Source organism: Martes martes (genome assembly GCF_963455335.1).
Source record: "Martes martes genome assembly, chromosome: 4".
Taxonomy (NCBI): Eukaryota; Metazoa; Chordata; class Mammalia; order Carnivora; family Mustelidae; genus Martes; species Martes martes.
The window spans coordinates 185,556,184-185,580,938 of NC_137891.1; the positions used below are offsets into that span (position 1 = coordinate 185,556,184).

Here is a 24,755-nt window from a genome sequence, read left to right on the forward strand (position 1 = left end):
TTGGTGTCTGATGTCCCCTTCGGTCAGTCATTCGTCCGCATATTCAACAAATAACCTCCTGGAAGCCAGGCAGGCAGACCCCTGCCCTCAGAGAGCTGGGGCGGAGCAGTGTAAGGGCGTCCCCGAGCCAGGACAAGGACAGTGTGATGTGAAGGAGGGACCGAGGCGCTGGAGCCCAGTTGAGGGCTCAGGGTGGGGCTCCTGAAGCAGTAAGAGCCCGAGGCCTGAAACCTTGAGGACCAGGGGGTGTATATTCCGTCTTCCCCTCCCCTCCGCCCCCAGGGTCGGGGATCCCGGGGGAAGCACTTTGGGCCTTCTCTCTCTCTCTCTCTCTCTCTCTCTCTCTCTCTCTCGGGTCGGGGGTGGGAGGGGGCTCGGCCGCACAGGTCCTTCGCTCCTCCCCTCAGGAGCCTGGCTCCTGACCTGACAGCCTTGCCGGCCCCCCTTGCCCCCTGGCCACTCCCCTGGCCTTTCTGGATCGAAGGCTGTTCTGTGTTTGGCAGGTACCCCCTACCCCCGAGACCTGCCTGGGGCCATCCCACCCCCCATGTCTGCAGCCCACCAGCTGCAGGCCATGCACGCCCAGTCAGCAGAGCTGCAGAGACTGGCCATGGAGCAGCAGTGGCTGCACGGACACCCCCACATGCATGGTGGCCACCTACCAAGTCAGGAGGACTATTACAGGTGAGGTGGGGAGGGGCCAGCGTGGTGGGGGCGGTGGGGGGCTCTCCATCTGAGCCCAGGCTCCCCCATACCCCACCTGGGGGCTCCCACGTACCCCACCTAGGGGCCGCCGACCCAGCCTAACGATCGTCTCTCCTGGCGGTGCCCACAGCGCTCCTCCCATATCAGCAAGTGCCAGATCCCCTCCCAGTGGCTATGCGGGCCCAGGCCTCTGGCCTCTGGCCTCTGGGGACTCAGGCAGAGCCATCTTGATGGGAGGGAGGGGCAGAGGAGGGTCATCATGCATGCCTAACCCACCTGCCCGGGCCTGGTGCTGAATACTTTCTCTTTCTGTTTGCTTTCTAGTCGACTGAAGAAAGAAGGTGACAAGCAGTTATAAGTTATTTATTTGTTAGTGCTGGCTGTGGAAACCCCAGTTCTTGGGGGGCAAAACAGGACTTTTTACATACAATATGAGCTACAAAAGCAAAAAGAATATCTTCTAAAGATTTCTTTATATATTTAAAAACCCCACAACTAAAAATGTTATCAGCATAATAGTGTTTGTTTGTAGAGAGGATTCCTTGAGACTGGTTTGGGTCTCCCTGCATGACAGTCCCTCAGAAACTTAGTGAGTCCTGGACTGGACTGAACATTCAGAAAACTTTCCCTGCAATCTTGGGGTTTGGCTTTAGTTTTCTTTTCCTTCCTTGATTTCTTGGTAGGTGCTAGAATCCAGTACACACCCTTCACTGTGCGTGCAGACACACTCAGTTACGTGTGTTCCAGAACCCACGAGGTTTGCAGATAGGTGGCATATGAGTTTGGAATCCAAGAGCTATAATTTTTAAAAAAAACTTTTATTTTAATACATTGTAGGAGATCTTCATAATTTGAGAAAGTTCTGCAGCATGGCTTTTTATGTCTGTAAATAAATAATTTTAGAATGGCATTTTTTTTCTTCCACAAACTATTCTGATCTATTTTTTCCAGCCATGTCACTAATTGTGAATTCCTACCAGCTATTGACAGAATACAGAGTTGATTTTTTAATAAAAAGTTATATATAATTATCCCTTTAATTAAAGGGAACAGATGGGCGTTACTAATTGCAAACGGGCAGAGGCTTGGGACGTGGTGCCGTCGAGCAGGGAGCACCCGGGGTCTGCAGGGACGGTGTTACAGACCGTTGCTTTGTTTTGCTGCCGTGATTTTCACTTCCGTCTGTTTCTAGCTTGGGCTTTGCCAGCAGTGCAGGTATCTGTTAGATGAAACCGTTCTTCTTTTGTCCCAGGAGTGCAGGAGTTAAGTGTCCACCTTGTTCTGTCTCTGCAGGATAGAAAGCACATATTTCTGTGTGTCTGATTGTAGAATCCCTATAGGTTTCTGTGCACACACGTTTGGTTGTTCTGGATGAACTGCCTTTTTAAATACTCTGACAATTTCATAAACATTCTAGAAAATTCAAGAAAACACTATTCCCTACAAAGAACTCATCACACACGCTTGCCAAAGGAATCTGTTTCAGAAAAAACCCTGCCCTGTGTGTGTCATCATTAAGGTCCTCCTGTGGGGAGGCCAGGTCCTCTGGCCATGCAGCTCGAGGCCTTGGAGTTGGCACGGTTGTGGGTGGCATCTTGCGCACCTCCCCCAGGAGCCGGTCCATGCATGGTGACCCGCAGCAGATGGGGACACCATTTTGAGTCCCACTGTTCCTCCTGGGGGTAGGAAGGGGAGTTGCAGCTGCCGACGTGGACCGAGAAGGCGGGCTTGCTTCCACCTGGGAGCGGCCAGGCCCAGGGCTCCGGCTGGTCTGCGGAGCGCCCACCTCTCCTTTCTGAGTCGCGAGCGTGGTGTGCTTTCTCCAGGGATGTCTGCACCCCGGGATTCGCCTTCCATCTGGGCGCGGTCTTCTCTGTTCCTCCCCCTTCAGACTCTTGAGGGCTGCTTCTGCCATTGTGTGTGGTAGTCCCTGCGGAGCAGACGTGACAGAGCGCCCGAGGCTCGGGCGTGTGGGGTGTGGCCAGGACTGGAGCTCAGTTCGGGGGCGGACCAGAGGCTGGCGCGTTGACCCAGAAGCCAGCAGGCAGATTCGGGTTCTGGACTCAAACCTGCATCGGGGGCATTTCCAGTTTCTACTTAAACTGTTCGGTTTCAGGTGGGACAGACAGGATTGTTTTGTCTGCTGGGAATATTCTGGAAATGTTTGTCGTTTCCCTCTTTCATTTTCTCCCGTTCCATTTCTGCCTTAACTTCAGCTCCTTAGAGAGGCAAGCTCAAAGGGACACCTGTGTCCCCAGACTCGGTGTGTGCGGGCAGGAGGCGCTTGTTTCCTCCGGGGGCAGGGCCCCCCCTCCTCTGCATCTTTGTTTTCCTTTCGGTGGAACACGGTGCCTGCCACTCAGTTAGATCTTCTTGACCGCCTCTCTGTGTCACCCATTTTTCCAAAGAAGAGACAGAGGGAAGTACTTGCCGTTCTCTACTTGAAGACTGTCTGAAGGTGTTTTCTTGTTGGGTTTCGGTTCTCCCCCACATCCCAAGGTGAAGCACTGATATTCTGCCATTTAAGAACCTTCAACCTGAGACCCTCACCGGGTCAGCTACGGTGTGTTCAGGAGGCCCTGGACCTTCGCGGTGTTTTTGAAGCCCGACCCCTTGGTTTCCTTTTGGATTTTCCTTCCTTTTGTTTGAAGTTTGGTTTGGCTTCTCCGTGTCCTGTATGCGTCTTGTCGAATGTTGTCGGGATTGAGCTTCGTGCTTCGCTGCGGCAGCAGAGCGGAGTGTACATTCTGGTTCGCGACGTTTATATATATCTTGAAGCTAAATGTATATATGAGTAGTTTGCCATGAGATAACACAGTGTAAACAGAGTAGACACCCAGAAATCGTGACTTCTGTGTTCTCTCCATTTGAGTATTTTGTAATTTTTTTGAGATATTTGTGGACATAAATAAAACCAAGCTACACCGCAGCGGCTGGGTGTGGACCAGTGGCCTGTGTCTCATTCCTGGGGCTGGGGGGGATCTTGGCAGCTGCCCCTACCTAGGTCCCCCAGGCTGGGGATGGGGCAGAGGGGAGAGTTTGGGTCTCTGCTGTTTCTGGCTCACTATTTGCCTACCCTCCAAAGTGGCTTCCAGAAAGATTCTTCTCTGCGGTGTCTGGTAGGAAGGGTTTTCTCTCGTGAGTGCTCTCAGGGGTGCTCGGACCTCCTGGCTGGAGATCATCGGCACCCGCGGTGAGCATACCCAAGCAGCAGAATGGGCCTGGGGGATGAGGACACTAGCACCGGGACATCCTCTCCTCACTCAGATTCCTTCCTCCCCCTGCCACTCGCCCACACTTCTAATCTGTGACCCTCTACAGTGAATGGGCATATAGCTCCTTCCTTGCTTGGAGGACAGGTCTGAAGCTGCCCGCTGGTGCAGTGGCCTCCTCCACCCATCCCCTCTCTGCCCTGCCCGCAGGTCAGCCCACCCTCAGAGCTGCCCTCCAGTGTCCCGATACAGTCTAGAGCCCGAGGGCAGAGCGAGGCAGCCGATGGCTGGGAGGGTGTGGATGTGGTCATGAGGGGCAGCAGGCATCGGAACGGATTCCGGCTCAGCTTTCGGAGACTGTCAAGGGCATATTCCTAAAGCTTCAAGACTACCACTGCAAGTTTATATGCTCGCCTTTCCATCTGGAATATGAGTTTCCAGATGCCCTGGGAGACGGAGCAAGAGTGACCCTATTGACGAACTGCCCTCAAACCAGGCTGACTGCCAGGTGGTGGGAAAGGCCTGGGGAATGGCTCATGTCACTGCCTAATTGAGGGCGGGACAGTTCTGCCAACCAGAGGACCCTGAGGGGCATACACACTGATGGCCCTAGAGGCAGGTCTGTGTTCTCTGACAGCAGGCATCCTGCTCAGCAACTTGGGTGGTTAGGGGGGATGAAGTTGAGGGGTCTGCCAGAGTAGGCATAGGGGGACAAGTGACAGTCATTCTGGATCATGGATGAGAAGGCAGGACGGGAGTGGCAGGGGGTGCAGAGGGAAGGGTGAGCGGCCAGAGCCGTCTTTGCCGGTTTCTTACCTAGACCGTGCACTCTGTGACAGTAGCGTTTGGCAGGCATAGATGTACGACCTACAAGTTCCAGACATGTTGAAGGATAAGGCTGCAGTGTCTGTGAATGGGTACGTAGATTTATGCTGCAGAAAGACCCTTGGATCAGAGCTGCTCAGGCCGTAGTTCGTTTGTTAGGTGTGGACAGCAGTGGCCATCTGCTGCTGGATCCATGGGGAGGATGAAGCCACCGTGGCCCTGGCTGTGCCCTCGCCTCTCGCCACCTGGATGAATGGGCATTGGTGTCCCCGTGGGTGGACCCTCAGCTTGGGCTGAGGGCCTGGTGGCTCCACAGCCCCTCTGGTTAGGGAGCTGAGAAGCATGAGCTACGAAAATGGCACTTGGCAGGGCTGGGTGCGTGGTCCCCGTGTTGACAAATACCTATGGTAGGTTCAGGTGAACCGGGCAGCTCAGCGAGGTACCACCTGTGCAAACTGAGGTCACTTATGCACAGGGCAGGGACGCATGACAGCATCAGCAGTGACCTCCCACGCTGACATGGAGTTAACAAGACCCTCAAAGGCCAGGAATGCGGAGCCGAACACGTGCAGGTGCAGTGGCTGACGAGGGATGGTCAGGGCTGGAGAGCTTCTGCCCAGAAGCTCGTGGGAGCCTGAGCGGCGTGATCCAGCACCAACACAGACTAGCGGCCACCCTCGGCCTCTCCTGGCCAAGCCACTCGGCTCCTGGACTCGAAAGCTGTGGAATCCCAACAAGACCAGTTACACCAGACAGCTGGGGTCAAGCCACAGGCCCCAGGACCGGTGGAAGTATCTGTCCTGCACTAGACCTCTGAGCTGTGGAGACATCGAGGGGCAGAGGGACCCTGGGCCTCCCTGCCCCCCTCCCAGGAAGACTCCGCAGACAAGTGTTGGGGGGGGGGGCGGGAGGGAGGTGGCCGCGGGGCTGGCTGTCCAGCGGGCCGCCTCGGGCTGCTGGAGAACGTGAGCTCTGGAGGCCTGGGACTCGTGGCGGGCAGGGCCCTGCGGGAGGCAGGCTGTCGGAGCTGCAGTGTCTCTTGTGGCTGAAGCCCGTGGCCCGGGAACGGCAAGTGCTTCACCACGGGGCTTGCCCACCTTCCTGGTTCCGTGTCCTGCGGTTCTGGCCCGTAGAGGTCTCCGTATCTGTGGTGTCCCCTCACTGGCTCCCGGGCTGCCCCGGGGGGCTCTGGCAGCTTGCCTTCCAGACTCCGAATCTCTGACCCAGGGCGGCTCTTCCGGTGGCGGTCTTCGCCAAGAACAGCTTGCGAGTCTTGGGTAATTGTTTCCTTCTGGCATATTAGGGACCCAGGCTGCAGAAGCTGGGCCCCCATCCCCCGACCGGGTTCCAGGAGTAGAAGGCACTTGCTTTGCAAATGTTTGCTGACCGAGAATGAACAGGCCCCCGCAGGGGAGGGCTCCTTGGTGCACCAACCGGTGTGCTGTTGAGTCATAGGCCTGGGTGACCAGAGAGAAGGGCCTTTGGCCCCATTCACGGAGCTGGTCACTACTGGGGCACCTGAAGTGACCCTCTTAAGTTTCTTGCAATCCTGCCACCCCCTGACCACCTGAGCCTGCTCTGGGATCTCGCAGCCCCCTCTGGCTCTGGCCCTGGTCTGCCCCATTCGATGTTTGGGTGGGGAGAGAGGGCATCTGCTTCACCATGGTGGCCTCTCTTGAACCCCTACAGTGTGGACACCCAATGTAGTGAATTGGACTAAAAACAGAACCTTAATGCCCTTCTTAGAAGACCTTCCAGCCTGTGGCGGGCACGGTGTGTAAGAGCTGATGTCTTCTATGTGCCTGTCCCCCAGCTGTCTGTCCCAGGTTGCCCCTGCTCCCCTTATTTTTGCCCGGGCTCTGCTGTGCTTCACACCGCTGAAGAGGCCACTCCTGGTCCCGACCACCAGGTGGCGGCGTCCGTAAAGCCCCGAGGCGTTCTTCTGCCACAGGGCCTGCAGGGACCCAAGGCCCCCAGGCCTGCAGCAAGGGGGAGAGGCATGTAGGAATAACGATCCGGACTGTGTGAAAGAAAAGGTGTTTCCTGGAGGCCAGCAGCCAGGGAGGAGCGGTGGGGCATTCTGGGCAAAGGGCAGCAGGGACAGGTCACAGCAGGAGCATGGGAGAGAGATGGCAGGAAAGGGGGCCGGGGGCTGCGGGTGGCACGGGCAGGGCCCAGCATGGATGTTATGGCAGGGAAAGGCTGCTGGGAGGCCAAGAGGTGCTTCTCTGTGGTTTTCAGCTGTATTCCCCATGCTGGGCCATACACTGTAGGTGCTTAGCAAACACTGGCTGAGTGACGATCACCCCATGATCACCTCAGCCGTGGTGATTTCCAGCACCATGGCCCGTGAAGCCCCCCGGAGAGTCCCCCTGAGCCGCCGCTGCCCTAAGGGCCCTGTACCTCAAGGATGCCCCCATCTCAGGACATCTCTCCTCCTCTGAGTCTTTCAGGAAGAGGGTCCTCAGGGGCCCTCCAACCCGCTCACGGCTAGGATGGCGGCACAGCGTTCGCAGACCCCGCATGCGTGACCTGGAGATCCCTGAAGCTGAGCGCCCCACTACATAGCAGGCCGTGGCCATTGTCAGTTCTGTCACATTCCCTCAAAACCTGTGACCCAAGGCACCTGGGCAGCTCAGTCGGTTAGGCGACTGCCTTCGGCTCGGGTTGTGATCCTGGGGTCCTGGGATCAAGTCCCACATCGGGTTCCCTGTTCTGTGGGGAGCCTGCTTCTCCCTCTCCCTCTGCCTGCCACTCCCCCTGCTTGTGCTTTCTCGCTCTGTCAAATAAGTAAATAAAATCCTTAAACATAAAAACCTGTGACCCAGTGTGATGGGCACCTTGCCCAGTCCCCGGATCCCAGCCCAGGATCTAGGGTTAGCCCAACAGTCTGGGAAGATAGAAACCAGACAGGTGAAGCCTGTGGTTTCACGACTGGCCCCCTTGGCCCCACGTGCAGTGTCTGCTGTCGGTGCTGTGGGCCGCAGGCAGACGCACTGGTGTGTGCGTTCCTGAGCAGCAAGGGACGAGAGTCCGTTTTCCAAGTTTGCTGAGTGGAAAGTCAGGAACGGCATCAGTCAGGGGTGCCCGGTTTTAGTGGCTTGGATGGCGTCAGCCTCATCACGGGTCCATGGAGCAAAGGCTTCCCTTCCCTTTCCTCTTATCGTGGCCAGACAGAGACTTCGGGGAAGGACCACGCAGCTCACCATTTGCTCCAGAAACTTTAAGCAGCATGAAATCTGGAGTCAGAATCCCTGGTACAAGCGTGTGACCCTGTGTGACCTGGGCCAAGCACTTAGGGAGCCCATCTCGGGGTCCAGGTCCGCCTACGAAACAGAGTCAGGCCAGCTCCTCCCCCTCGCTGGGGACGGTGAAGCCCGTAGACTGCAGAAGACACTTAGCTCACCGCAGGGCCCAGCGGAGGACTTGAGGTCCTGTGAGCAGAGGTCCGTGTCCTCACCATCATCATAGCTCCATTGTTAACTCCGGAGAGTGATTCTCTGAGACGGGAAAATCAAGCGATGGTGGCCTCAGCGAGTCCCGGGCCTCACGTTTTGGATCCTGCGGCTGCTCCCACTGCCATCTGCTGGGAACAGACCTGGAGGTCAAGGGCAGCGTTTGGGTGCTGGCCTGAGTGGCCGGTGCTATGCTCCGCCCACCGACTCTGTGCAGATGCCCATGTGTAAGAGCAATCTCTGTTTACTTAGAAAGTTCTAGGAAGAAAGCCCAAGGTTTGGCAAGCCAGGAGTGAGTGGGAAACCTCCCTGTTCTTTCTCGCACGAAGATTTGACCATTCTGGGCAAAAGCATCCCAGACCAAGGGACACCCATCCAACATCACATTTTCTAAAACATCTAAAGCTCCCGAAAGCAATATAAGCACACGGAGGATGAGTCTGGAGTCCAAGGAAAACCATGGGACAAACAGGAGGCCCAAAGGAATTGCATGACTGAAAAGTCACCAAAATTCTCTGCTTCACCTACACGTGGAGCAGGGAGGATGAGACCTGCCTCACTTAGCTTGTAACCACCAAGGGTAAAATGGCATGACACGAAGGCACAGAGAGAGGACTCACTGATTCCGACCAGGGCGGGCTGCATGGAGGAGGTGGCGTTTTAGATGGCTCTAAGTCGATGACTCAGAAGTTGACGGGCAGCGAAGAGGTAGAAAGACTTCACCTGTGGGAAGAGCATCGGCACAGGCACAGAGTACATCTGTGGCAGAGGGCACTCTGTGGCTGCACGGGCTTGGGAAGACAGGCAGGCCCCCGCTGGGCGTGAAGAGTTTAGACCTGGTTCCTCAGGCCCCGAGAAACACCCCCGCCGGAAGTGTTAAGAGGGAAGGGGTACACTGAGGCATGTTTATAGCTCCCCCAGCTGCAGGGTGGAGGTCGCACAGGAAGGGTAGATGGGGGGCAAGGAAGTGGGCAGAGATCCTGGACTCCAGGGACCCCACAGGAGCCACCTCAACAGGCTCAGGAGACCAGTAGGCAATGGCACTGGGGAAGCTGTGGCTCATGTGGGGGGGTGGGTAAGGTGCCCTGCAGAGTCCGGAGGGTTTACACCTACTGTCCCTGACTTGTCAGAAAGACGACAGGACATGTTAGCAGCCCGTAAACCAAAGACTCTCCTTAGAGGCTGGCGGTGGGCCCAGGACCCCCATTGCTTTCGGGGATTTGTGATCAGTGTTTCCTATGTGTCCCCAGAATATAGGGACCATGTAGTGGGGGTGCTGGGGGCCAGGCCTAGTTCCAGTGAAGCGGGCAGGCACACCAGTGGCCCGCCACACCCCACCCCCTCACGGCACACTCGGCGAGCACTCACAGTTCGGGGAGAAGAGCCCGCCCGGCTGCACCGGGAAGGGGCCTCGGCCAGCCCAGGGAGTCGAGTGATGGAAGATGACGAGAAGACACATGGCAAAGGACCTTTACACGAGAAGTCTGAGATTCATGCGGGTCCATCAACTGGAAGATGGTGGGTGCAGGTGGGTGGGGCAAGTTAGAGGGCAGATCTGCATTCACCAGGGTGTCCGCTCCTCCTCCTGGAGGTTCCTACCTTCCCAGATGTGCTGCGACTCAAGCATTTTGGAGCCTATAATCCCTCGAACACACCAAGCAAATTGCCACCTCCATTCTCAGATGTCTTCTTCTCTCCACCAGGGCACTGCCCTTCTCCCTAGCACAGGCCACTCCCCAACCTCGTCACCCCATCCTCCTGCCCTGCTCGTGTTCACAGCACTTACCGCCGTCCTCGGGCACAGACCTCCGTGTACTGTCTGCCTCCTCCTACACCAGCTCCACGAGGGCGGACACTTGCTCACAGCTGAACCCCAGCACCTACCACTGCCTGCACCCCCAGGGCACTGGATGGCTGTCTGTAGGGTGAGGGGAGGGAGGGATGGACGGATGGATGGATGGATGGATGGGGGGAGAATGACAGAATGAATGAATGAATGAATGGCTGAATGAATGAATGAATATGAGGTCTTCCGACCCAAAAGCACTGCACACTCTGACTCCATTCTGGGATGCAGTGGGCAGGAGATTGGTTCTGCACCTCAGCACGATTGACCTCTGGGGCTGGAACGTTCCTCGTTGTGGGGGCCGTCCTGTGACGGTAGGAGGTCCGAGGCATCTCCGGACGGTAGGCGCCCGCCCGAGTTGTGACAACCAGAACCATCTCCAGACATCGCCGGATGTCTTCCCGGCAGGGCTGGGGTGGCAACGTCGCCGCCAGGTGAGGGCCACCGAGCTCCACCCACCTCGGAGCCCCTCCCCGAGCCCCCACGGGGAGCAGCCCGCTCCCCCGGGCACCTCTCCACCCTTGGGAGAGCCACGACGAGAAACCGTAGGCTTCGCGGCCGCCGTTTATTATTTGATCACATATGTACATTCCGCAGGAGGCCCATCCCGCGTCCACCCGGGCCTCGGGCTTCTCACCGGGCGGCCTGCTCCAGACCCCCGGGCACGGGCTCGGGGCCAAGGCTGGGGCTCAGGGCTCAGACGTTCAGCAGGAGGGGCCGGTGCTCCTCCTCGGTGGCGTCGCTGGGAGGGATCTCATAAATGACAAACAGGGAGGAGTACAAGCAGCCCAGGAAGGACACCAGGCTCGAGAAATACATGACCCCGTTGGCGCTGCCCACGGCCGAGGTCAGAGGCCCCAGCACCAGGGAGACCAGAATCTGGGCCAGGAAGTACTGGCAGCTGAGCAGGGAGATGTCCACGCCCATGCCCCGCCGGGTGCCGTCCTCGCCGGACCCTGCGAACTGACCCAGAAGGAGACACCGTCAGCGGGAGCCCTGGGCCGCGGCGGGACCCGGCCCCACGTCGTCGCCTGCAGGCCCAGGGCACCGGAGCGGCCCACGCGCGGCCGGCTCACATTCTCCAGCGCCGACGCGCGCCGGGAGTTCAGCCAAGAGCTGAGTAACGTCTGTGCTCGGAGAGATGGCGAGAGGACGGCAGCGCGAAGAATCCGCGACTCACGGCCGCGGACGCTCCCGCAGGCCCGGGCGGCGCGGAGGCTCTCCCCGGCCCCGACGGCCTGGCCTTGGCCTTCCTCTCCCCTGAAAGACAGGCGGCCTGCCGGGCTAGGGGGGCGCTCCGCGTCCCTGCTCGTCCCACACGGCCGTCACACACCCTGAAATAGCCTCTCGCGGCTCCGTGCTTGCTCCTTGGGCCGCTTTCCCGAGCTCCTTGTGGCCCCCAGGGTGGACGGGCCCCATTCCCTCCGTGCCACCCCGGCACCAAACGGGGGCTGGGGGGGGAAGACATGGCCTCTGAGCAGAGCTGTCGGAGTGATGGTGGCTGGAGGCGGGGTGAGTCCCCTCCCTCTGCTCCCCGCACGGGCCACCATCCCCCACGAGGCAGCAGATGGGTGCCCCCCGCTGCCGAGACACTGTGTGCACTGCCTGGGGCCGGCCTCCCGCACCCGGACCGCTGTGTCCTTGTGGCACCCGCAAGGTGCTCTATGAATGCACACGCGCGTGTCCTGGGGAAAGTGTGCCCCCCCATGTCTACGCACAGTCAGCAAGGCCTCGGCAGGGGTGCGGGGGTTGGGGGGCTGGCGATCACAGGTGAGCGCTGAGCCTGTGACTGAGCAGAGACTGACCAGAATGTGAGCCTCTAGAAGACTCTACAAGCAAGCAGCCCAAGGCTTCCGGGGGTGCTGACCAAATTCAGTTAGGGCGACCCGAGGCTCCGGGCGTCCCTTCGCACAGGGTGGGGCAGCCTCCCACCAAGAACTGACCCATCTGTTTTCCCCAGTCAAGGGGGTCTCGGGCCTGCAGGGAACGGACAAGGGGACGGTGGCCGCGGGGGGTTCAGGGGGAGCAGAGGCCCCAGCCAGCTGGGTTGGCACCACTCCCCTCCCCTCCCCGCCTGGGTCTCTTGGCTGCTGCAGGCCTGGGCTGGCGGCGCAGGGCTCGCTCTCCAGCCATCACAGCCTCTGTCCCCATGTTCCTGCCCCGGGGGAGGTGCTGTCCTTGTGGCCACTGCCTGTTGAGTGTGTCCGGGAGTCCCATGGCTGTCAGGGAAGGGGCTGGGAGGGGCCGCCATGGCTGCCACCCTCGGGCCCAAGGGCTGGCTCACTGTCATGCCTGGAGTCCCAGGCAGATGTGACTTTTCCCAAAAAACATCGTTCTCAGAGCCGGCCCCAGCTGAATTCATCAGATACTTGGAAGCCGCTAAAACAACTCAGGATGCCTCCTGGGTCAGGCCTGGGGGAGGTGACAAAGCCCCAAATCAAAAGGGGGTGTGTGTGAGAAACCCAGGGTTCAGGGTGATCTTTTAATGCAGTATTTTCAAATCTCCAAGTTACTGCAAAAAAATCCTTGATGGGAGCATTGTCGGGAAGGAAGGAAGGAAGCCGTGCCCCCGGCCACAACTGGATGCACCTTGAAAACATGACACCGAGTGTGACACGGGTTTGCCTCCGTGACACGTCCCGACAAGCAAATGCAGAGAGGCACAAAGTGGCTTTGTGGTCTCGGGGGCTGGGGGCAGAAGGATGGGAAGGGGGACGGCTCATGGGTATGGGGTTTCTTTGGGCTCTGAATTGATGGCAGCGGCGATCACCCAGCTCTGGGGATACACTGCCCCCAGCAGGAGTGGGCGAACGGCACGGTGGTGTGCGGCGGCCCCCAGCTCAGCCAGCGGGTCAAGGACAATCCACACTGAGCCAAACGTCAGAATCGTACGCAAAGACAGGATCAAGTCTCCTGGCTTTTCCTCTGACCTAGGCCTCTGCCCTGGCCCCCCGGGGGCTGCAACTTCCCGTCTTCAGAGTCCTGATACACTAATTCTTTCTTTAGAAATACTGGGTGAACCTATCGTCGACCTTGACCACTGGGTTTTTTGCGTCCCAGGTGAGGGCCTCCCTTGCCTCACCAGAGGCCTGGTGCTAACAGGCAACCCCAAAACGTGCCAGAAGGGGACACGAAGGGGTGGGCCTCCCCGGCCACCGTCCCCGCTGCGCGATCCTCCCCCACGGACGGCGGGGGGGGGGCCTCCCCGGGCCGCTCCCTGCTCGTGTTTATGCTCTGCGCTCAGCAGCCGACTTTCTGAATGTTCACACGGGCCCCCCATTTCCCGCGGGGGGCTGCTCCCCGGGCCACGTTTCAGGTGGGGTTTCTCCAGGCCGCCGGGAGGGGGGAAGCCAGGTCTAGGCGAGCCTCTTTGGGACCCGAAGCAGAAAACCGGAGGCCCTTACCTTTTTGTTCTGGTAGTAATCACACAGGAGCGAGTAGGGCAGGGTGCACAGGGTGGAAAATAAAATCCCGTAGGTTATGCAGAGGGACAGGACCACGTAGAGGTTCCTGGACAGGGTGGCGAGCCCGGTCCCCAGGCCAAAGGCCAGGTAGGCAATGAAGTACAGCGTGCGGATGCTGAGGTATTCTTCTAGCTTCTCGAGAATCGCTGTGGGCCAGAAAGGCAGATGAGCGGCCCGCCGCACCGCCCGGTGGCCCCGGGGCCTCCGTGTCCCTGGGCCACTTCCCTGGGGCTGGCCCTACTGCTGGCCGGCAGCTCGCCCCAGACCAGAAGGCCTGCTCGGGGGTGGGGAGCCTGGGGTGTCGGCTCTGAGGGCACCCGGGCCGGGGGGTCTAGAGGGACGGCAGGCCCTGGGGTAGGGGCGTGGGGGTGCAGGTGAAGGGATCTTGGGCCAAAACAGCAAAAGGGCTCGGGGTGCAGGACGGGGAGGCAAAACCAAGCCGGCCTAGAGCGAAGGACGGTTTTTATATTCTTAGATGGTTTAAAAAAAAAAAAAAAACAGAAGGAGACAAGTATTTTGTGACTCGTGAAAACTATCTGAAATCCCAGTTCCCCCTCAAACATAAAGGAGGTCCTACTGGGACTCAGCCACGCACGTGCCTTAGACAGAAGCATCTTGTCCAACTGAGGCGGCTTCCGAGCCTCCGGGGGCGCGCCCGGTGCTTCCCCGGAGGCTGTGTGGCCCGCGAGGCTGAGCGCGCCCCACTGTCTGGCCCTTGACAGAACCCTGGGGCTGACCCCCGAGGTGAAAATTTGCCCGTGCCCCACCAGCACCCAGGCTTCCCCGCAGGGACCCAGCTCGGCTTCCTGTGTCCCCTGGGTCCCCCACCGCCAACCTCAGGGGCCCCGCAGCCTCTGGGCTTGGCTCTCCCCGCACGCCCTCCCCCCACCCCCCTTCTCAGGTGCCCCTTCCCTCCCTCTGGACCAGTTGCCGCATGAATCCACATGGGAAGGATGGGGGTGGTGGGGGTTGGCAGACAACTCCCCCGCCTGGAGGTGACCTCCGTGTTCGTCCCGAAGCCCCCCACTTTGCCCTCCCTCCCCGGGCCTGGCCTTTCTGCCCGCTGGCCCCAACGGGTTGTCCCAAACGGGGGTGCCACGCCCACGACTGTGAAGACTCAGACCTCCCTTCATCCCACGACCCCAGTAAAGCCCCCGAGCGCCCTCCGCACCCCCCAGCGCGGCGGGTACCTGAGTAGAAGGCGGCACTGAAGGCGTAAATACACATCCCCCAGCAGCCCACGGTGACCCCGCTGTTGTACTTCTGATACTCCTCCGACGTGTGCGGGGCCTTGGGGTCTCCCTGAAACACCACCTCACCCATGAAGTCCGTGTAGAACAGCAGCAGCCCCTCAAACGACAGCCACCCTGGGGGCGGGGAAGGGCTGGTGACCACCGGCCCTGCGGCCCCGCCTCCGCCCACACGTGCTTCCCCCCGGTCTCAGGATAATTCACGGCTCCTGTGGAGTCGGAACCTGACGGAGAAATTACCTGCAGCCGCACGACCCGGAGGTCACGTGACCTCTGCTAAGCCCGCGCAGGTTCCCCACGGTCGTCGTCGTCTTTTTTTTTTTTTTTTTAAGCAAATACACAGTCTTATAAACACAGGCTCTGTGGCGTGGAAGGTCATGTTCTGTCCTTTGCCTAAACACTATCGTCATGAGGAGAGCGAACCGCTCACGCCTTCCAGCCGCCCTCCCCCCGCCCCTCACTCGCCTCTCCGCAAGGGGGACAAGAAGGTGCGGGGCGGGGGGGGGGGCGCTGCGGGCACGAGGGGGCGGCACATGACCCTGAGTGTGGATGCAGGTCTGCTGGGGCCCCTCCCCGTGGACACCGCAGGGCTCCGTTCCTCTGACGCCCGTGTCAGTGTCGTCTGGTAGAGGAAGGGGTGGCGTTTGCTGGACCTCCTGAACCCCGGTAATTATCATATACACCTCCCTATGCCGTTTAGTGTTCCCAAACAGCCCCTTTCAAGGGCAGCAAAGTGTTGCACGAGGCAGACACGCCCCTCCTCGATCTCACCCCTTCTTGCACTGCTGGCATTTTGCCTCCCCCTGCACCCCTCCTCCCCGCCCCTGCCTCCCAGCGACCGGCACTTAGGAATCGTGCTGGCGGATCCCTGGGACGTAGATGCTGGGTAACAGCTCCGATTACGTTCTTGCAAAGAATCCCAAGGAGGGTCACTGGGATAAAGGATGTGGGCATTTTTAAGATTCTTGCCCGTTGCTAAGTTGCCGTCTAGAAAGACATCCTGATGTACATCCCCTGAGAGCCCCAGAGCATCTCAAATTTGTAATCATCCTCAGAGGCTCGACAGCCTGACAGCAAGGAGATCCCGGACGGAATGAGAGGCGAGCTCGGGCTTTTCCATGGCAATCAGAACGCCAGGGCTCCTGGGCTCAAGGCCAGTGCCGGGCACCCACGGGCATGTGGGAGTGTCTGTGCGTGTCTGTCTTGGCTTGAGGAGGAAGACAGCAGTGAGGCCCAGTCGGGCTTAAGACCCAAACTCCATCAGCAGCGTCCGTCACTTAACTGCGAGCGGTCCGAAAAGCTTTTGGTAATGGGAATCTGGACTCGGAGGACACCAGGTGTCTGGCACGGGGGCAGGGCTGTGCCTCTGCCTGGACGACCTGGCTTACTTCGGGGCTGCCTCGAGGAGGCATCTCTCTGGCCTTTCCCATGCCCCACCCTGGGTGGCATCTGGGGAGTCCACACGCATGGAAAGTGTCCCCTCGGGACAGGACGCGGGGCTCTGGGGCTCCCTGGGAGGCTGGCGGGGGCCCCAGGTCAGGCGGCCGTGCCCCCAGCAGTGAGCCCCAGGCCGGGACGTGGACGCACGGGGAGGTTGGCCGGGGGCTCACCCAGGAAGTGGTTGACGCAGAGGTTGCGCAGGGCCTTGGGCATGTGGCAGATGGTGACGCAGAGGTGCCGCACGGACAGGGGCTGCCCCGCCGGCTCGCCGGAACCCGCCAGCTCGCTCTCGTACTTGACGCCGTTCAGCAAGATGTTTGCCACCTGGGGAGGAAGGAGAGGAAGCGCGCACAGGCCGCTTGTCAGGGCACCGGGCCCCAGCCGTCGCGGGGACGCGTGTGTTTCGCTGCGATGAGAAAGTGAGGCAGAAACACACACGTACACACGCACATATGCACACGCACGTGCACGCACACACCCGTGTACACGCACGCACACGGGCACACGCACACACGCAGTCGCACACATGTGTGCATACACACACGTGTGCACGCACACACACACACTCACATGTACGCTGTGCACATGGGCATGTACACAAGGCACACATGTGCATGCACACACATGCATGCATACACTCGTGTGCGTGCGCACATGGCATGTACACATGCACACACATGTGCACACACGCACACACGCACCCTGTGCAGCACCACCCTGAACAGGACAGCCAGCGTTAGGTCGTCTCATCACACACCCACAGCGGCCACGAACAAGCCCATGGTGGGGGAGCACCCGCACTGTGGCCACAGGATGAGCCATCTGTGCCACGGAGAGGGAGTGGATACCTTGCCCAATGGGGGACACACTTGAAATATGAGAACTATGGGTCGGTTCAAGTCCAGATGTTACAAATGTCCCTTCTTCTCTGGAACAACAGGGTATAAAAGGGACTTATTGCAAGGGGCCTGGGGAATCTGTCCCCGTTCTCTCAGGCCGGTGGGACTCCCGCCTACACGGAGGCTGGGGCAGCCGAGGGAGCAGGTGCAGGGAGCAAACACACTTCCCCTGGCCCTCGGCACGGGATGCGGTCTCTCCCCGGGGCCCAGGAGCACCAGGCCCGCGGCAAACCCGCTCCCTGATGCGCTTTGCTAACCCTTCCTGGCACGGGAAGGCGTCACTCCTCGGTCGCTCTGCCTGGGTCTGGCCAGACACCAGCTGGGGGAGCCAACCGTTCTGCAAGCAGCGGGGGTGAGGAAGGGACGCCGCCCCAGCTCCGGGGCCAGGGGAGCCCATGCTGCTGTCGGCCAAGTGGGGAGACCCAGAGGAAGCTAAGAGCCCAGGATACCAGGTCCACGGGCAGCCATGTCCACGGGGCTTGTCACCACGGCTGCCGGAGGAAGACCGCTGAAATGACACCTGTGTGCCCACCCGAGGCTAGATGCGTTCCTAGGTAACTCACGACCTTTCCTTTCCTCAAAGAGCTGGCTCATGGGGCGCCTGGGGGCTCAGGTCCTGGTCTCAGGGTCCTGGGATCGAGGCCCACATCGGGCTCCCTGCTCAGCAGAGAGTCTGCTTCTCTCTCCCACTCCCCCTGCTGGTGGTTCTTCCTCTCTCTCTCTCTCTCTCTCTCTCTCTCTCTCTCTCTTTCTCAGCTAAATAAATACATAAATAATTCTTTACAGCAGGCTCATAAATGATGTTCTACTGAGAATGGACCGAGAAGGAAGGATCCGCACGGGAGCTCCAACCGTGACTAGGGACCTGTGTCCGACGCCCGTCGGAACCGCTGAAGTGGCCTCCGGTGACCCGCCGCTGACAAGACCTCCCGTGGAGCGCTCTCATGTCATCAAGGGACGAGGCTAACGCCCTTGAGCCGTTAGAGCTCTTTCTTCCGACGGTAACGGGACTGCCCGACCCTCTAGTGGGTTTCGGTTCTTCAGACCTTTTCCAGACCTGAGCCCAGGAGGTGCCCTCGGGACTTCGCCACAAGGACCCACCCTCGCAGCAAGGGGACGGTCACTCTCAAGACGAAGAAGGCCGCACGGGCCCCGAGAAGAGCGAACCAGACCTACGGACACCCTTGACCTTTAACCCGAGAGAAAAGGAACAACAACCCCCAAATGCGTCTCCGGTCAGCCTCTCCCGAACTGGGGCGTCCGTCAGCCCTGCCGGGCGCAGGGGCGGGGGGCTGCCTGGCTGAGGGGCGGAGCCTCCGGGGCCTGGGGGGGCTCCGGGTCTCGGGGACGCACCAGGCAGGGCAGCAGGCCGTGCCCCGAGTGACCGCCTGCTGCCCTCAGGGCCGCACGGTTTCCCAGAAGCTCCAGGTCCTCACCAGAACCTTCTCTCACCCTGCGACCCCGCTGGGGGCAGGCGGGCCCAGAACCGTTACGTCTGCTTCAAGCGAGCAGCAGAGCCGTTCTTTCCCTGGAGGTGACCTCCTCTAGACAGCGGACTCTGACGGTGGCCTCCCCGCCCATCTGACGAATACGAAACACCACGCAAACAGCTTTCTGGAAAGTTCTTCACCTGCCAGGCCATGCCTCCCGCTGCCTTTTAGAATCCAGAGTTTTGACAGCCTCGGGGCCGGCCGAGGATGGACACCGGGAGGGCCCAGACTCGTCCGCCAGGCCTTCCGTGGGGTGTCCGTCCCGCGGGGGGACACTCCGCTCTGCGGGGCCCACAGTCACGCAGCCCAAGGGCGCGGCGGGCGCTGGGAGAAACACTGCGGGTGCTTCTCACAAACTCACTCCAGGACCCTCTGCGCCTGAACGATCTTGGGGCCAACGTGGCCGCGTTTCAAAGCAGCGTCCCTCTGACGGGGACCGGCACGTTAAGCCGCTGCCGGACCCCCGACAGGCCCTCTGAGCCCCCTCGCGCGGGCCCGGCATCTCCCCCGCCGCGCGCAGGCCTTGTCGGCTTCGAGCCACCGACTTCCCGAGGCCTCCGGCCGGGGAGGGGCTCGGGCGGGCTTTCCAGAGCCACAGCCCCTCTTCCGGTCTAACGCACGACCGGGTGCGGCACCCGGCGCCCTCTGACCTCTGCCCTCCCCCGCCTTCGCCTTTACCTGCTGACTGAAGGTCACGTTCCTCCTCCGGCTGCTTTCGGGACCGCCTCCCGCTCCGGCCGTGTCCGGGATGGCCAGGGTCTGGGGCCTCTTCAGGATCCCGGCCGACCGCGGCTTGGGGGCGTCCAGGGAGCCCACCCTCAGCACGTCCCCGTCGGGGCCCGCGGCCAGGGCCCCCTCCCGCCCGTCCCCGAGGCCGCGGTCCCGGCGGTAGAAGCCGTCGGGGGCCCGGGGGAAGCTGACGCTGATGGCCGGCCGCGGGGCGCTGCCCGGGAGGGCCAGGTAGGGGTCGGCGCCGGCCGTGAAGCAGTCGATGAGCACGCTGTCGATGTTGGAGGTGGCGAAGGACGACGCGAACTCGCTGAGCCCCGTCAGGGAGCCGTCCCTGCTGCCGAAGCTGCCGTACTTGGGCGTGAGCGGGCTGAGCGGCGACACGGGGCTGGAGAAGCTGGCGTACGGGCCGGCGGCCGCGGGGCACGGCAGGGGCTCGCCCGGCCCCTCCTCGCACAGCAGCGGCGGCGAAGGCGGCAGCGGGAGGCTGGGGCTCTTCATGGCGGCCTTCTTCTCGCCCGGGGGCCGCAGGGGTCTCTCGGGGATGCTGACCAGGGTCAGGACGGTGGTGACGCTCAGGGTGACCGCGGTGAAGATGTAGATGACCCTCAGCTGCCCGCCCAGGGCTCTCCCGAAGCTGGTTCTGTCCCAGTGGATGCCCCCGACCACATAACCGAATCCTCCTCCGAGGCCTGGGGAGAGAAGCAGGGTTAAGTACCCCCCCGAGCAGGCAGGGGCTGGGGAGGGCCCTCGCGAGCCGTGGTTCCGCGTCTGACGCAGTGGCCAAATCCGTTGCCAGGACACAGATCCGGCATCGGCCCCTCCTAAACCCCAGCTAAACTGCGAAGGAGAATGGGATTCCCCGGGGGGCGGGGTCCCTCTCCTGGTCAAGGGCCACCCCCCAGGGCTGCCTGGCCCCAGAGCAAGTGGCATGGTGCCCACCTGGCCACGTCTGTCCCAATTACCCGTGGCCTTGCTGGATTACCGAATGTCTACACTGGCTCACAGTCCCCTTCGAGGAGGCCCAGCCCCCCAGGGTCAGTGCCGGGCAAACGGGGGAGATCTCGTCTCCAACACACAGACCACACACGCACGTGGCGGGTGGAATTCACGTGGCCACCCTGGTCTTGCTCGCCTGAGCCCCGCATCCTCATGTGCGGCCACCACTAGGGGTCACCCCCAATGGTGGCCTAGGACGGCCGCCCTCGCTCTCCGGCTCAGCAAGCCGGCAGGAAAAGAACAGGGCTGCAGGGATCCAGTCCTCTGCTCCCGCTCGCGGCACCCCACGGCCTCGGGGAACAGGTGCGTGGCAAACTGATTCACGCAGCACAGAGTAAAAAGGTGGGCGATGCCACGTTGTGCCCGGCCAGCAGCACTCAGCTCCAGAAAGTTCTGTTTCGCCATCGCCCGCTCCCACATCCCCAGCACCCCCGGCCCACCGCGCTGCTACACCCCGGGGACTGCGGCCTTATCTTCTCTGAAGTTCAGCGACATTTCCCGCCCTCTGCTGGTTGGGAGGCGAGTTTCCTCCGTTTCCTCCTGCTGCCGCCGAATGCAAACCGCCCGTGCGATCCGGCCGCCCTCGGCTTTGGGGAGACCCGGCCACTTGTAAAGCGGAACTTCCGTGGCAAGGCCTGGCCTCAGACACACGCCGCTCAGCCTTCCACGGGCCCCTCAAGCTGCCACGTGGCCCTGAAACCCATCACTTCACGGTTTCCCCCCGGAGCTCCCTCATCTGTCCCCGACTGTCCCTACAGGCCTTGGAATTTCACGTCGCCCCTCCTCTTGGTATTCCCACCTTCGTGGTCCCCACGAGCTTCTCCCACCTCTCTCCAAGACACAACTGCTATTTTGTGGCCCTTAAATAAGGTCAGATTTGAGATGACCTCTATTGACCTTTTTTTTTTTTTTTTTTTTAAACAATGACTGAAGGAAGCAAATGTATTCTCAGGGGAAAGAAACGGGACGTCGCTCAGCCTCGAAAACACAGACAACCTGATTCAAACATGGTCAAAGGACTCGGTGATCTATTTCCCACCTATTTCTCCCAGGAAGACACCCCGATGGCCGGGAGGTGCTCGGAGGGGCCTCAGCGTCCGTAGCCACCAGAGAAATGCAAACCAAAGCCACAATGAGATCCCGCCTCGCACAACTCGTCAGGACGGGTTGCATCAAAACGACGAGACAATAGCAAGTGTTGGCGGAGACGTGGGGGGAATCGGGGCCTGCGTGCACCGCTGGTGGGGCGTAGAATGGGGCAGCCGCCACGGAACACAGTGTTGGGGGGGCTCCTCAGAAAATTTAGAATCGAATTACCGTACGATCCAGCACCTTCACGTCTCGGTTTAAAGCCCAAAGAACCTTCTGCTAACCACACAGGCTCCGCGGCTCCATGGTCATTCCTGCCTCACGTCTCACCTCCCGAGGCTCGTTTCTCCCATTGGCCGCACATGCAGCTCGGGCATGTGTGTGTGTGTGTGTGTGTGTGTGTGTGTCCGTGGCATGTGTGCGCGTGTGTGCGTGGCACGTGCACGTGCTCGACTCCTCATCGGAGGCAGACTCTGTACGTGACAATTTCCCTGCTCACTCCAATGTATCCGTGACCCCGGTCAGTACCCAGGCCACACGCGATCACACCAGCTGCGGCAGAGCGGCGAGCCCTGGCCGGTTCCCTGACACACCAGGTCCACGGAGGCCCAACAAAGCGACACTCTGCCTCCTTATTTAGGCCCTCAAGGGTGTGAACAGCCAAACGTTTTATTGTCTATACGATGCCACTTTTCTGTGGACTTTTTTGCCTTTTTTGGGGAGGGGGTGACATCACCGTTTAAAACTGCCCCCGCGTGTCGCGCTCATCCAGGAGGCGGTGCTGTGTCTTAGGGGCAAACACACGCGTCAGGTCAGCTTCGCTCAGGCATGCGTTCGGGCGCTGTCGGCCACGTGCCCGTGTTCGTGGATCTGTGATCCACGTTCAGAAAGTGTCTTTAGACAGAAACACAGAAAACAGGTTGAAGTGCTGACGGGGTTGGTGAGAGCGAGACCCATCCCTGTCCCTGTCCTGGGCAGGGACTCCGAGCTGGCGAACTCAGGGCTCGCGGCGACTTTGTAGACAGTAACTCCTCGAACGGCGAGAATCAGGTCCCCGCAGGCGCACGTACTCGGAGACTTACACACGCACACGTGTAGCTCATGCACGTAGACGCGCAGGCCAACACTACAGGATATTGCTGAACTATATGGTTTGAAATAGGTATTTTCAATCAGGTCATTGTTCATCCGTTTAGTGGAGTTTTTTTTTTTTTGAAGTTTTTATTTATTTATTGGACAGAGAGAGAGAGAGAGAGACAGTTTGCACAAGCAGGGGGAGCAGCAGAGAAGAGGGAGAAGAAGGTTTTCCGCTGAGCAGGGAGCCCGACGTGGGACTTGATCCCAGGACCCCGGGATAACGACCTGAGCTGAAGGCTGACACTTCACCAACTGAGACGCCCAGGCACCCCCGTACATTTGAGTTTTACAACTTGGGTTTTGCACTGGGGCGTTCGGAAATGCCCACATGAAAGGCGCCGCCGCGCCAACCGGAGACCTACCTGCCAGGAGCGCGTGGATGTTGAGGCCGCGGTCCTGGTCGGCGGGGCTGCACACGTCCATCATGTAGGCGTGGCTGGGGTTGTCGGCAGAGTCGGCGCTGAAGTCCATGAGCACCACCCCGCACACGGTCAGGAGGAGGCCCCACTTGTGGTTGTCGCCCGAGTCAGCCAGCGCCGTGCCCAGGTCCCTGCCGTTGAGCAGGAGCGAGAGGCCCAGCAGCGCCCCTGCGGATGGAGAAACAAAGTCACACCCGGGGAACGCAGAGCAGCTCCGTCCTCCCCCACACCCCCCGCCCCAGGCTGGCCGCTTCAGTCTGGAATCTTTAGGGCCCCGAGAGTTCCTTTTCCACCAAACTGCAGGCAGAGCCCATTGGAAAAGTCACCTCCAGAATCACCACGGTTTTGGGGTTTTTTTAGTTTTGTTCTTGTTTTTGCTTGCATTGGGGTCTTTATTTGGTCAAGCAGGGCGGGTATGACCTAAACCTTAACTCGTTCTTGGGAAGCCAGGGTGCTAGATGGCCACAGTTAACTGGGGCCGGTTACAGGGCGCTCGCTGCCACCCCACCGTGGAATTTTATCTGTGTTGCGGCTTTGGTCAACGCTATTTTAGATTTTGCTAAGAGGAAGCAGTTGGGGACTTTTTTTTTTTCCACTTTATTTCAGTTCCAAAACAACAGACCTATAGCCAGGACAAGAATGAAAGGGCGTCTCCTTCCAAACCTTGAGGTACATCGGTCACTCCAAGCACCCAGCAGTGGCTGCAGCAGGAATCCTGGAACAGAGCGGGCCAGGGGTCACCGCCGGGGTCCCCCCCAACCCACCCCGCACGCCGCGCTCGACAGAGACAGCCCCGTCACAGCCCTCAGACACCTGCCCCCAAACGTCCCAGGGTGTCAAGCGAATAAAGTATGGAGCTCGGGGCACAAACCCCGGGCCAGAAAAACAAAAACCAGACTCTTGGAATAGCTCGGCTTCTGCCCACATTTTCTACTCAGGCCCCTGTAAGGCACTAAGCAGCCGTGACCTTCCTCGGGAATCCGCAAAATTCCAGGACCTCCCCAGGCCCAAACCACATGAAGCTTTGGGGCTTGGATCCTCCAACGACAGCTCCGTGTGCGATGGTGGGAGTCCCTGGGGTCTGTGAAATGCCTATTCTGTGGTCTGGTTTAGACAAAGTCCCTTAAACTACGGGGTGTGGTGACCCCACCTGGGATCTCCCACGGCCCCAAGCCAACGGGTGTGGCTCCACGCTTGCTACCCCCCTCGCGCCCTGGGAGCCTCTAGCTGCTTCAGCTCAGGCTTCCGGAAGCTTCCAAAGGCGTCCGGGGGCCCTCAGGGCTGAGCCGGGGCTCACCGAGGATGGGGCTGACGAGCCACACGAGGCTGTAGAGGCGCTCGGGCAGGCCCAGCTGCAGCAGCACCGGGGTCACGTACGCCGTCTCCATGGCGTAGCTGAACTCGACGCCAAAGAGAACGCAGCCGTTGAACAGCAGCTCCCGGAAGGACCTCTGGGGGTGCAGGTCCCCGAAGTCCACCGGCTCGATCGGACACGGGGTGTTGGGGGGTGGGGGTGGGGAAGGGCGAATGCACTTCCTCCTCTTGGGGTGTCGTTTGAAGTTGTTGGCCCGGTGGCTGATGTGCCGGGTCACGGACCCCGAGTAGCCCGAGATCTGAGACCTCCACAAGTCCTGAGGAGCCAAACCGGGCACCAGGGCCTCTCCTGGAGGGGTGCTGCTCGCCGGGGGGATCATCGTGGGGGGGGCCGGTGGGTGTTCCTGTGGGGAAAGCCCGTTCGGGGGGCGACGGTCACTCACCGGGGCCTCCGCCATCAGGGTTAATCTTTCCAGGCGGCT

General features: G+C 60.3%; 2 protein-coding genes across 2 annotated transcripts in view; one reads left to right on the forward strand and one right to left on the reverse strand.

Moving 5' to 3' along the window:
- RERE (arginine-glutamic acid dipeptide repeats) overlaps window positions 1-3,634 on the forward strand; it is a 308,722-nt gene extending 305,088 nt beyond the window's left edge. The window contains exons 22-23 of the mRNA XM_080801487.1: window positions 504-684; window positions 1,030-3,634. Of these exons, the coding sequence (XP_080657613.1) occupies window positions 504-684; window positions 1,030-1,063 (215 nt within the window). The 3' untranslated portion in view covers window positions 1,064-3,634. The remainder of the gene's footprint in view (window positions 1-503; window positions 685-1,029) is intronic.
- Window positions 3,635-10,739: 7,105 nt separating this feature from the next.
- On the reverse strand, window positions 10,740-24,668 carry SLC45A1 (solute carrier family 45 member 1; the record flags this gene model as incomplete). Its single annotated transcript, XM_080802500.1, is given in 10 exon segments — window positions 10,740-11,006; window positions 13,448-13,653; window positions 14,698-14,874; window positions 16,368-16,521; window positions 19,265-20,007; window positions 22,903-23,127; window positions 23,582-23,674; window positions 24,161-24,176; window positions 24,178-24,236; window positions 24,239-24,668. Coding segments are annotated over 10 exon segments (2,355 nt in total). The 5' UTR covers window positions 24,654-24,668.
- Window positions 24,669-24,755: the final 87 nt, after the last annotated feature.